This window comes from Rhincodon typus, chromosome 21 (assembly GCF_021869965.1).
Source record: "Rhincodon typus isolate 14 chromosome 21, sRhiTyp1.1, whole genome shotgun sequence".
NCBI classification, from domain to species: domain Eukaryota; kingdom Metazoa; phylum Chordata; class Chondrichthyes; order Orectolobiformes; family Rhincodontidae; genus Rhincodon; species Rhincodon typus.
In genome coordinates this window covers 25,070,413-25,083,225 of record NC_063352.1, presented here as the reverse complement: position 1 = coordinate 25,083,225, position 12,813 = coordinate 25,070,413, and the positions used below count along the sequence as shown (strand labels likewise).

General features: G+C 44.3%; 1 protein-coding gene across 2 annotated transcripts; it reads left to right on the top strand.

Annotated features, from left to right (window-relative positions):
• Positions 1–3,367: 3,367 nt before the first annotated feature.
• On the top strand, positions 3,368–12,813 carry pld6 (phospholipase D family, member 6). Of its 2 annotated transcripts, XM_048609649.1 has the most exons (3): positions 3,368–3,835; positions 11,052–11,312; positions 12,508–12,813. In XM_048609649.1, exons 1-2 carry the CDS (start codon positions 3,427–3,429, stop codon positions 11,285–11,287), a joined length of 645 nt encoding a protein of 214 aa, XP_048465606.1. In that variant the 5' UTR covers positions 3,368–3,426; the 3' UTR covers positions 11,288–11,312; positions 12,508–12,813. The 2 variants fall into 2 exon arrangements, with proteins under 2 accessions (XP_048465606.1, XP_048465605.1); XM_048609648.1 differs by lacking the exon at positions 12,508–12,813 and having other exon boundaries at positions 11,052–11,539.

The following is a 12,813-nucleotide window of genomic DNA, read 5'->3' as shown; positions in this document are numbered from 1 at the left end:
CATTTGGAGGAAAGGGGAAGCCAATGTTTTGGTTATTTCAGGTAATACCTGAAACGTTGACTTCTCCTTTCCTCCAGATGCTGCCTGGCTTGCTGTGTTCTTCCAGCCTTCTGTTTGTCTACCGTTACTTACATTGTAATGTTTAGCTCATCCCCAAGGAATTCTCTTTATGAAAAGGCTAACAATTTTCACGTCTGACCTACAGAAACAGATAAATTGGTGATTTTTGCCAATTGCAAGAGTTCACTGATGCACAATGGCTTTATGTTTGCTTACTGATGGTGATTGCACTTCTAAGTCAATTGCACTGGACTCTGATATGGGAGATGTCACCATGGGTGACTTGGAACAACAGCGGCATGAAACTTCATGCTGTAATGATTTATAATCCCATATAAAGGGATCCAAATATATCCACATTCAGCAACAGAATACAACTACATTGCATCTTGTTTTCTAAAGCAGAGACAGATAAGACAAGAATTCAATTTGTGCATCCCGTTGTAAGTCCCTGAGGAATTATGTATATAAGAAATATATTGTTGTGCCTGATTGTACATGTTCTTCGCAAACAATTTTTCTTTTCACTCGTGCACTAAATTCATAACCTCAATCTACAAACAACAATGACAAATGAAATAAAATTGGAGGTTGGGCAGGAGGATAGGGTGAAGAAACACCTAAACAAGCAAAAACATTGATATTTCTATGAAACTTCAGTAACATGGAGTAAGGTAATAGTCCAAATACCTGAAAATTCAATTATAAAACACCTTTTTTTTAAAACGGAAAAACCTTCTTTGATAAGGACCACTAAGTAGGTCCAGATAGTGACAGTGTAAACAGGAGCAACAGTAAATTTGACAATATGGATACACAAACACCAACTAGCCACCAAGAGATAATGACAAATTCTCACTCGTCTCACTACACACGGACAAAGAAGGACACGAATTCGACTGGAACAGCACATCCATAATTGCACGAACCAAACAGAGATACGCCAGGGAATTCCTGAGGCCTGGTATTCTAACCAAAACTCCATCAACAAACACATTGAATTAGACCCTGTGTACAAATCACAAAGAAACAGAACCGGAATTGTACCAAACACCCCAACAAACTGAAGCATATAAATAACAAGTGGGACAGAACACCAATGCTTCACTGGGGGCTTGGTGACGAAACGTTTGCAACAAAACCCACCAGCTTGGCAAGCATATCTACAACCTCGTCCACAACCGGAGCTACAAATCTTTTTCAAAACTATAAGACTTTAAAATTGTACTGTCTTAGTATTCCATATTTTGTACTTCCTTTGTAGCATGTTACCTCTTGACTGTGTTACAGTGATAACTCCCATTCTACAAGGGTAAACAAAAGATTAATTGGTTGCTACACTATCCTATTATAAATGCAGTGTTTTGGAAAATAAGTTTTTGTTCTTGGAAGGAACAAAAACTAACTTTCAAATGGAGTTAGGCAAGGGGACAATATCATCAGATGTCATGAATAGCCGCCCATGATCATTTGCCAAAAGTGTTTGTAGACTACCAAGACCTAGAAATAGCATACATTAGCATGTGCTCAGGGACAAAGGGCAGTCCTCATCTGGGAGCTTCTTTTCTCATTTCATCCGGTGATCTCCCCCCATCCGCTTACCTCCTTCCTCCCCACTATACCTTCCAGGTGAAGCAACACTTCACCTGCACTTCCAAGAATCTCGTCTACTGCATTCGCTGCTTACAATGTGGTCTCCTCTACATTGGGGAAACGTAGCGTAGACTTGGCGACTGCTTCACAGAATATCTATCTGCTTGCAAAAAAGACCCTGAACTACCTGTTGCCTGCCACTTCAATGCACCACCCTGCTCTCTGGCCAACATCTCTGTCTCCGGCTTGCTACAGTGTTCCAGTGAAGCTCAACGCAAGCTGGAGGAACAACACCTCATTTTCTACTTGGGGACCCTACAGCCCTCCGGACTCAATATTGAGTTCAATAATTTTAGGGCCTAAACTCTCCCATGTCCCAGACCCCACCCCACACACCAGGCCTTGTTACCACATAGCCTGCCACTACACACCCTCTGTTGTTAGCCACTAACAGTCCCCATTAACAACTATTCACCCTTCCAGCCTGATCGTTAGCAACTCCTTTCTCTGTCAAATTGTCTCTCTCTCTCTTCGGGCTCTATCCTATCGTTTACTCCTTACCCCACCCACCTCCCTATTTTCTGCATATAAACTGACGTTTTCCCAGCCACCATCAGTTCTGAGTAAGGGTCACCGAACCCGAAACGTTAACTCTGTTTTCTCCTCCACAGATGCTGCCAGACTTGCTGCGCTTTTCCAGCAACTTTGTTTTTGTTCCTGATTTACAGCATCCGCAGTTCTTTTGGTTTTTAGCTTCTTTTCGAGATTAAGTTGAATCAGAAAAGGAGGAGGAAGACCCAGGGAAGAGTTTCCTAACATTTTGGCTAGAGAGCAGGATGCTGCCTTCACAACTGTAATGAGACTGAGACATTCTGTGCCAACAGTCTATTTGTCTTCTGATATCAGTGAACCATCTCCAATTGTGATGGTTGTATACTTTCTTCGTCTATTTAATTAATGTATCATATCTAAATTACTGCTTCTTAGCAAACTCAAGCATTAGAGAATTGCTACAAATTGTTGACTACCTATTTGAGGCAACTGATCACGAATCCCCAAAATCAAAGAAAAGGCACCTAAATCCCCCTGTACTACAGCATTCTGCGGTTGTTCTCCATTTAAATATTATTCTGCTTTTACATTTTTCATTTTCCATTATGTTATACACTACCTAAGGACAAGTAAGTCCTTCCTTAATTAAACAAACTGAGATCTTATACAATTGCAGTAAGACTTGTTTACACTTATACCCCACACCCCTTTATAACAGAAACTAACATGCTGTTTGCTTTCCTAAATTATTGCATCGGCATTTTGACTCTCTATGATTTGTAATAGAAGGCCACCCAGATCCCTTAGAATGTTTTCCAGTCTCTCACTATTCTTAAAATGTGTTTTTTTAAAACCCAAATACATAACTCATAGAATCACAGAATCGGTGTGGAAGCAGGCCATTCGGCCCATCGATCCTCCAAAGAGCATCCCACCCAGATTCTCCTCCCCGTCCCTGTGACGCTGTATATCCCATGGCTAATCTGCCTAACCTACACATCTCTGGTTACTATGGACAATCTAGCATGGCCATTTCATCTAACCATCACTTTCTCACACCGTACCCAAAGTCCACTTTCTATCGTGTGGAAAGCTCTCACCTGAACCTTCCATATTTCTCACCACTTCGACTCCTGATGACATCAAGACGTTCAGAGTCACGTTGACGTGACCACGTGCAGACTTGGCGCGCGGTGCGGACCGTTCGATGAGCGAGGCGCCATGATTTTAACGGTTGTATCAGGGTGGCGAGGCTTTCTGGCAGCGGCTGGACTTTCTCTAGCGGCTGAAGGACTCTACTATCTAATCCGTTACCTAAAGCGGTTTCGTGAGCGACGGTCGCAGGTCCTTTTCTTCCCAGCGCCGGTGACGTGCGTGCGTCCGCTGCTGCTTTCGAGTCCCGGCCATTGTAATTGTGGCCTGTCGCACCGGGAGAGTGCACTGAGCTGCCTGACCCGTTTGTTGCTCAGTGCTCGCCGCTCCCTCGATGTCTGCGTGTTCACTATCTCCAGCGTTGAGTTGAGCAGCTCAGTGCTGGCGGTGCACGGCCGCGGGGTGCGGGTACGGGTCATCACCGACTCGGACTACATGGCTCTAGCTGGCTCGCAGGTCGGCGCCTTCAGGAGAGCTGGTGAGTGAATCAGACCTTCATCAGATCCTCAACTCTGCCTTTGCTAACTCCACACACGCTCTTCGTTTGTTGGTCAGAGCTACATCACATCCCTTTCCCTCTCCTGCCCTGCCTTTGCCATCCACTCACCTTTGACGCCCTCCGGCTTCGTCCTTCCCACCATTCCCATCCACCTCCCTCGAATGCAACTTGCTTTTGTTTATGATTTAATTAATCGTGGTCTATCTCTTCGAACTTCTTTAACCTTGTGGATATTTCGGGTAACGTGCTTGAAGTGATGACTTGTCATTGAGGGAAACCCTGAACAGGCAATGTACCCTAATAGTTTGTGGCTTAGCTATTGACTCAATTAAAAATTATCCTGATACTTACAAGAACAGTGATATGGTGTATATATCTAATAATTGCTTGGTTATCTTTAATGAAGTGACTAATAATCTTCCCTGTACAGTCTATTTTCTTTCATGACTGCTGGTTTGTGCCTTGATGAGCTTCTGGATCTTCGTTCCCTGGTTGCATCTTGAGGGTAGATTGATTTATGTATTCATTTAACTTTGAAATGATTAGAAGATGGTCAGTACAGCAGTTAGCATCATATACAGTTGTCACACACATGCACCTATCCTGCATGTTCCTCTGCCTTGCTGCTGACAGACAGACAAGCTAATGCATAGAACAGGGGTGCATCAAAGACATCCTGTTGCCATTAGTGAGATAAAACACTGGTGATTGAGCCCATTCTTAGCTAACATCTCCAGTAAGAGAGATCATTGTTAATATAGCCACCAATCCTTTTTCTTCCAATGACCCCTTCTTTCACCAATATCTGTGGGACACGATGGTGTAATGGTACTGTTGCTGGACCACAAAGTTGGGGATCTGGATTTGAGTCTCAACATGGCAAATGGTGGAATTAGGATTTATTTTAAAATCTGGATCTAAAAATCTAATGATGACTATGGAACAATCAATTGCCAATTTTTATTTTTAAAAAATGTGGTTAACTTCTTATCATTTGGTATAAGAAAACTGCTATCTTTCCCTAGTCTAGCCTACATGTGTTTGCAGATCCATAGCAATATGGTTGATTCTTAACTGCCCATCTGAAATGGCCTACCATGCCATTCAGTTGTCAAACCACAAAATAGACTCAAAAAGGGATGAAACCAGGCAGAACATCTGGTATTGAGCTAAAATGACAATGGCAAACTCAGCCCTGTCATCCCTACCAAAGCCCTCTTTGCTAACATTTAGGAGTTAGTATCAAAATTAGAAGAGCTGTCTGAGCAAAAGCCTGACTCACTGAATCATACATTGTAATGTCACCAGTAACACCATCACCGTCCAGCAGCGTTAGCAGCATACTGCTATGTGGGAGGGAGGGAGGGAGTTGCCGTGAAAGTCCTCAACATTGACTTGCATCCCAATGAAATCCGGTGATATCAAGTCAAATGACCTTTGTCCAACCTGAATACCCTCCAGTCAACATCCTAGGGTTTACCATTGCCCAGAAACTGAACTGGTTTAGCCATAAATACTGTGGCTTCAAAAACAGGATCGCAGCTAGAAATCCTGCAGCAAGAAACACTCCTCCTTACTCCCCATAGCCAGTCCACCATTTACAAGGCACATGTCAGAGGTGTGATGAAGTACTCCCTAATTGCCTGGAAGAGTGCAGCTCCAACAACACTCAAGAAGTTTGACACCATCCAGGACACAGCAGCCTGCTTGACTGGCACTGCATCCACAAATACTCACTCCCTTCACCACCAAAGCACAATAGTGTAAGCGTGTACTATCAAAGATGCACTGCATAAATTTACCAGGTGTCTTAGACAGCACCTTCCAAACTCACGTTCACAGCCATCTAAAACGACAAAAGCTGCAAATATAGTTGGTGGTTTTCCCACGACCTGCAAGTTCCTCTCCCAGACACTCGCCTTCCTGACTTGGAAATATTTCACCATTCCTTCCTTCCCCAACAGCACTGTGCATGTACCTATATCAAATGGGCTGCAGTGGTTCAAGATAGCAACTCATCCCTTCTCAAGGACAACCAGGGGTGAGCAGTAGATGCTAGCCAGCCTGCAAAGTACATATCTCATGAATGAATAATAATTTTTAAAAACCCCTGTGAGGAAATGACTGAGAGTGATCAGCTAATCTGACTTTAGAACGTTAGTAGTCAAGAAGTGGAGGCCCCAAGGAAATTAATCCTTAATTTCATCAGGGTTGATCATGGAACATGTAGACAAGCAATTCAAATCTATGGATAAATCAGGGCAGATAATTGGGATTAAGTAAGTGTGTAATTAGATTTCCAGAAGGCATTTGATAATGTGCTACATAAGATTGCTATATAAAATACGTACTCGTGGTGTAATCTGTTTGCATGGAAAGAGGATTGGCTGACTAAAATGGAATGGAAAATTGGGATGAATCAGTCATTTTCAGGTCAGCCAACTAACTGTTAAAGGGTGTTAAGGAGACTTCTTGTTTGGAGCTGCATAGCAGCTATTGCTGTTGTAGAGCTTGCACAACATTGCCTCTATTTCTTCACAAGGCTCAGAAAATTTGGCACATTCACAAAGATTCTTACCTTCTATAGATGCACCATAGAAAGCATCCTATCTGGATGTATCGCAGTGTGGTATGGCAACTGCTGTGACCGCAAGAAACTACAAGAGAGTTGTGAACACAGCCCAGTCTGTCGTGCAAACCAGCCTTCTAAGCATTGACTCCATCTACACTTCCGGCTGCCTCAGGAAAGCAACCAACATGATTAAGGACCCTTTCCACCCTAGTTATGCTTTCTTCTACCCTCTTCTGTCAGGCAGAAGATGTACAAGTTTGAATACACTTGCAAACAGATTGATGAACAGTTTCATCCCTGCTATCAGACATTTGAACAGACCTCTCAAATGTTAATGTCGATCTCTCTCTGTCCCTTTCTGTCTTTGCACCTTCTCTGTGGCTGTAACACTGTATTCTGCACTCCGTTCTGCTACCTGATGGACTTTGTAAAAATGTAAGATTCTGGGCAGTCTTGATATGGTAGACACTGCGGATCTTTCTCTTCATGGGGAATCCCAGACTAAGGTGAGAAAATTTCAAAGGGAAGTGCAATTTAAAATGGACATGTGGAAGAATTTCTTCTTTTGAAGGTTGTTAATCTTTGGAATTCTCAACCCGAGGGAGCTGTGGAGATTTGGATCTTCAGATGTATTCAAAGCCATGTTAGATAAATCCCTTACAGGTCAGAAATTTTAAGATTGTGGGGGCAGGCAAGAATGTAGAGTTGAGGCCATAATCAGGTCAGTAGACATGAGCATTAATGTGGAAGCAGCACTTTTGTAGTTGGTCTGTTAATGTAAAAACCAAAAGAACTGCGGATGCTGTAAATCAGGAACGAAAACAAAGTTGCTGGAAAAGCTCAGCAGGTCTGGCAGCATCTGTGGAGGAGAAAACAGAGTTAACGTTTCAGGTCCGGTGACCCTTACTCAGAACTGATGGTGGCTGGGAAAACGTCAGTTTATATGCAGAAAATAGGGGGGTAGGTGGGGTAGGGAGTAAATGATAGGATAGAACCCGAAGAAAGACAGCTGGACAGACAAAGGAGTTGCTAACGATCAGGCTGGAAGGGTGAATAGTTGTTAATGGGGAATGATAGTGACTAACAACAGGGGGTGTGTAGTGGCAGGCTATGTGGTAACAAGGCCTGGTGTGTGGGATGGGGGTCTGGGACATGGGAGAGTTTAGGCCCTAAAATTATTGAACTTAATATTGAGTCCGGAGGGCTGTAGGGTCCCCAAGTGGAACATGAGGTGTCGTTGCTCCAGCTTGCGTTGGGCTTCACTGGAACACTGTAGCAAGCCAGAGATAGAGATGTTGGCCAGAGAGCAGGGTGGTGCATTAAAGTGGCAGGCAACAGGTAGTTCAGGGTCATTTTTGCGAGCAGAACGTAGATGTTCTGTGAAGCGGTCGCCAAGTCTACGCTTCGTTTCCCCAATGTAGAGGAGACATTTCTCAGTGACTGCCTCCGGCTCAGACTCACCCCACGTGGATTCCAACTGACGTTTCATCCCTCATGTTTTGAATCCTTCCAGGATCACCGATATCTCCGTGATGTTCAATGTTCCACAGACAGCTGCTCTCGCCGCATCCTGAGATCCACGCTCAGTGCCATGCGGCGTTACACGCACACTCTCAACCTTTCTCTCCAACAGCATTGCAACACACTGGCTCAGGGCTGCACCACTCCGCAGTTCCACTTCATCCTCTGGCTCATTCATCGTGCTAACAAGAAACTTTTTCTTTTCCTTTCAGGCATCAAGGCCCACAAGATGCTCCAACTCAAAAATACCCAGGGCCTTCTGGAACCTACCTCTCCTCCCCTTCCCCCTGACTATATCCCCTCCCCCAACCCCCCACCTCCTGTCGGGTATTCACCATCCCTCCTAACCTTCTGCTCTCCGATGCTGAACGCTCTGTACTCAGCAAAGGCCTCAGCTTTATCCCTCTGCGTCCCCACCTTAACGAATTTCGGGCATGACATGACACCGAACTGTTCTTCTGCCGTCTTCGCCTCCATGCTCATTTCTTTGGACAAGAGTCCTCTCCCTGTCTCACAGACCCCTTTGCCCAACTCCAACACTCTCCCTCCACCTGGACCCCTCCCTCTGGCCCTTTACTTGCACTCATTGCATTGAGAACTGTTGACGTGACATCAGTCGCCTCAATTTCACTGCCCCTCTCAACAAATCCAACCTATCTCCCTCCGAACTGACTGCACTCCGTGCACTCAGATCTAACCCTAACTTTGTCATCAAGCCTGCCGATAAGGGTGGTGCTATTGTTGTCTGGCGTACTGACGTCTATCTTGCAGAGGCTGAGCGCCAGCTCTCAGATACCTCCTCCTACCTTCCACTGGACCATGACCCACCATGGCACATCAGGCCATTGTATCCACTACAGTTACGGATCTCATTTCATCCGGTGATCTCCCCCCATCCGCTTCCAAGCTAATAGTCCCCCAACCCTGCACAGCTCGTTTCTACCTCCTGCCAAAAATCCACAAACAGGACTGTCCAGGTAGACCCATTGTTTCAGCCTGCTCATGCCCCACAGAACTCATCTCTTGCTACCTTGACTCAGTCTTCTCCCCCCTGGTCCAATCCCGACCCACATACATCCATGATTCATCTGACGCCTTACGCTGGTTTCAAAGCTTCCAGTTTACTGGCTCCAGCCACCTCCTCTTTACCATGGATGTGCAATCCCTTTACGCATCCATTCCCCACCAGGAGGGTCTTAGGGCTCTCCACTTCTTCCTGGAGCAAAGATCTGAACCATCCTCACCCACCACCACCCTCCTCCGCTTGGCTGAGCTTGTCCTCACCCTCAACAACTTCTCTTTCAACTCCTGTCATTTTCTTCAGGTAAGAGGGGTTGCCATGGGTACCCACATGGGCCTTAGTTATGCCTGTCTCTTCGTGGGGTACGTGGAGCATTCCTTGTTCCAGTCCTAGTTCGGCCCCCACCCACAATTCTTTCTCCGATACATCAATGATATCATTGGTGCTGCTTCCCTCTCTCGTCTAGAATTGGAAAACTTCATCAATTTCGCCTCCAATTTCCACCCTGCCCTCACTTTCACCTGGTCTATCTCTGACTCCTCCCTTCCCTTCCACAACATTTCTGTTTCCATATCTGGGGATAGACTGGCCGCTAATATCCATTACAAACCCACCGACTCCCACACCTACCTGGACTATACATCCTCACACCCCACTTCCTGTAAAGACTCCATCCCATTTTCTCAGTTCCTCCATCTCCGTCGCATATGTTCAGATGAGGCCAACTTCGACAAGGGAGCCTCCGAGATGTCCACATTCTTCTTCAACCGAGAATTCCCCAGCTGTGTTGTCGACAGGGCCCTCAATCGGGTCCGACCCATCTCCCGCACTTCTGCCTTCACCCCTTCTCTTCCCTCCCGCAACAGCGATATGGTTCCCCTTATCCTCACCTACCATCCCACCAGCATCCACATCCAGAAGATCATCAGACGCCATTTCCGCCACCTCCAGCAAGATGCCACCACCAGACACACATTCCCCTCCCTTCCCTTGTCCGCCTTCCGCAGGGACCATTCCCCCCGGGACACCCTGGTCCACGCTTCCTTCACCCCCAACACCTCCCCACAGCCATAAGGCACCTTCCCCTGTAACTGGCGAAGGTGCAACACCTGCCCATTTACCTCTTCCCTCCCCACTATCCAAGGGCCCAAATATACCTTCCAGGTGAAGCAACACATCACCTGCACTTCCAAGAATCTAGTCTACTGCATTCGCTGCTCACAATGTGGTCTCCTCTACATTGGGGAAACGAAGCGTAGACTTGGCGACCGCTTCGCAGAACATCTATGTTCTGCTCACAAAAAGACCCTGAACTACCTGTTGCCTGCCACTTTAATGCACCACCCTGCTCTCTGGCCAACATCTCTGTCTCCGGCTTGCTACAGTGTTCCAGTGAAGCCCAATGCAAGCTGGAGGAACAACACCTCACTTTCCGCTTGGGGACCCTACAGCCCTGCGGACTCAATATTGAGTTCAATAGTTTTAGGGCCTAAACTCTCCCATGTCCCAGCCCCCCACTCCACACACCAGGCCTTGTTACCATATAGCCTGCCACTACACACCCCCTGTTGTTAGTCACTAACAGTCCCCATTAACAACTGTTCACCCTCCCAGCCTGATCGTTAGCAACTCCTTTGTCTGTCCAACCGTCTTTCTCTCTCTTCGGGCTCTATCCTATCGTTTACTCCTTACCCCACCCACCTCCCTATTTTCTGCATATAAACTGACGTTTTCCCAGCCACCATCAGTTCTGAGGAAGGGTCACCGGACCCGAAACATTAACTCTGTTTTCTCTTCCACAGATGCTGCCAGACCTGCTGAGCTTTTCTAGCAACTTTGTTTTTGGTCTGTTAATGTGTTCATTGTTGAATATATATTCTATTACGATTAGCAAATAAGTCTCATGTTGAGAAACTGAAAATTATTATGAATTACAGTGGTCTCACACTTGTGAGACCTAATGTGTCGCAACAAAACCATTTTATGAAGCCAATGCACATTTGTGTAAGGTACCTATTATTTTTCTTCTGGTTGGTTTTGCTCAACTGTGAAGACTGTCTAATATCACTTTTTATTAACAGGTATAGAAGTCCGACATGATCAGGATGCAAACTATATGCACCACAAATTTGCTATAATTGATGGATTGATCCTCATAACTGGATCTTTGAACTGGAGTGCCCAAGGCATTTTTGGGAATAAAGAAAATGTAATCATAATTAAAAACACTGATATTGTGAAGGCATTTGTTGAAGAATTTGGACGACTTTGGAATGAATATGATCCAGCAAAGTACAGCTTTTCTCCTAAAAGCTGAATAGGAACCAACAGGTTTTCAACCGGTACGGAAGGAATGGCAAATAATTCTTCAAGATGTATCAGAATTTAGTTTAGATAAATAACATTTAGTTTTGAAACTGTATTTCTGTGAATCACTTATATTTGAGAAAAAGGTGAATGACTGAGATTGTATTTGAAGACTGAAGGAATGAATAATATGTGAAAGACTCTATTTACAACAGGTTGCATTCATATAGTGCCTTTAAAATATAGGAAATAATCCAAGTTACTCCTTGGCATGTGCAGTACTTCTCGTTTTAAAATGTGTTAATTCTTGGATTGTGGTGTTTCAGAAAGGGTGCCTGAGTATTACCATTAGTTAACAACTGCATTTTGCTTTCCAATGGCCTATCACTGCATCTTACCCAAATCTGAGAGATTAAAGTTCTTTGAGGAACCCCAACAAATGAAACTACACTGTTTAACAATGCTGCATTAGCTTCCTCTTTGCCCCAACAGAAGCAGTATTGTGGAAATTTAGGGACAGATACAACCTGATGCCACGGAATCTCATTTGATTGCAGTTTTTGTTTAACTCCTAATCTTGGGCCATAATACATGCAACCATCATATATCAGAATTATTTGGTTGGGAAGCTGTTTTCTTCTTTCTTTCTTTCTATCTATCTATCTGTCTTTCTCTTCTCACACCCATCCCCAATTCCCACTTTGTTTATCCATTGAGTATAGCTCTCCGTAAAGATCTGATGGCTGCAGGACTCTTGCACTATTATTTGTCACTCTAGCATCAGTGAAAAGTGAAACTGCTTCATATATCAGTTTAGTGTACATATCCTAGTTAAATGGAGGTAGTCTGCCACAACAGTCCCAACAGTGAACAGAACTACCTGTAATTTGACTGTTCAGACTTCCTCCAGGAGGAGTAATAGTATACAAAATGGAGATGACACACCAGTGCAACAGCAGGGATTTTGCCCTGAATTTAGAATTAAAAACAGCTGTTTGGGAAGAGTTGAAGTAGTAATTTCTGAAGTGGCTAACTGCTGACATGAGACACCGAGATATTGATGGTAGAAAACAGAAATGGAAGTCAGCCTATTCCCAGCACTAACAAGGCATGTGTATATCTGGTTTGGCTAATATTTATTTATTAATATTAATAATATTTATTGCCTATTTACAATTGTCCTCCAGTTGTGGTGAGTCACCTTTCAAACTGCTATGGTTTATCCTGCAGGTACATCCACATTGCCATTGGGAAGGGACTTTTTGCTGAGAGTGGAGAAATATTTGACATAACTACAGGTTTTTCATAAGTTTTTATGTTGCAACTGTGTCAAATAAAGATGTTAGATCTGTTTAAATATTAATTCTGGAACTCTGTCTAAAACATGAAGATCAGAGAGTTTAATGGCAAAACACTGTATAGAATTGAACATAAATTGTGAATGTAACAAAGTCCATGTTTACCTAATTCCTTCCTTCTCATGTTTACACAGCAATATTAGCATGATGCACTGCTTAATTATGACAGTCGATTGGG

Bases quoted from the DNA above. Each gene is read 5' to 3' on its own strand.
- pld6 (XM_048609649.1), top strand. From the start codon at position 3,427: ATGATTTTAACGGTTGTATCAGGGTGGCGAGGCTTTCTGGCAGCGGCT. The intron at 3,836-11,051 runs GTGAGTGAATCA...TTTTATTAACAG, and splicing joins CGGCGCCTTCAGGAGAGCTG to GTATAGAAGTCCGACATGAT.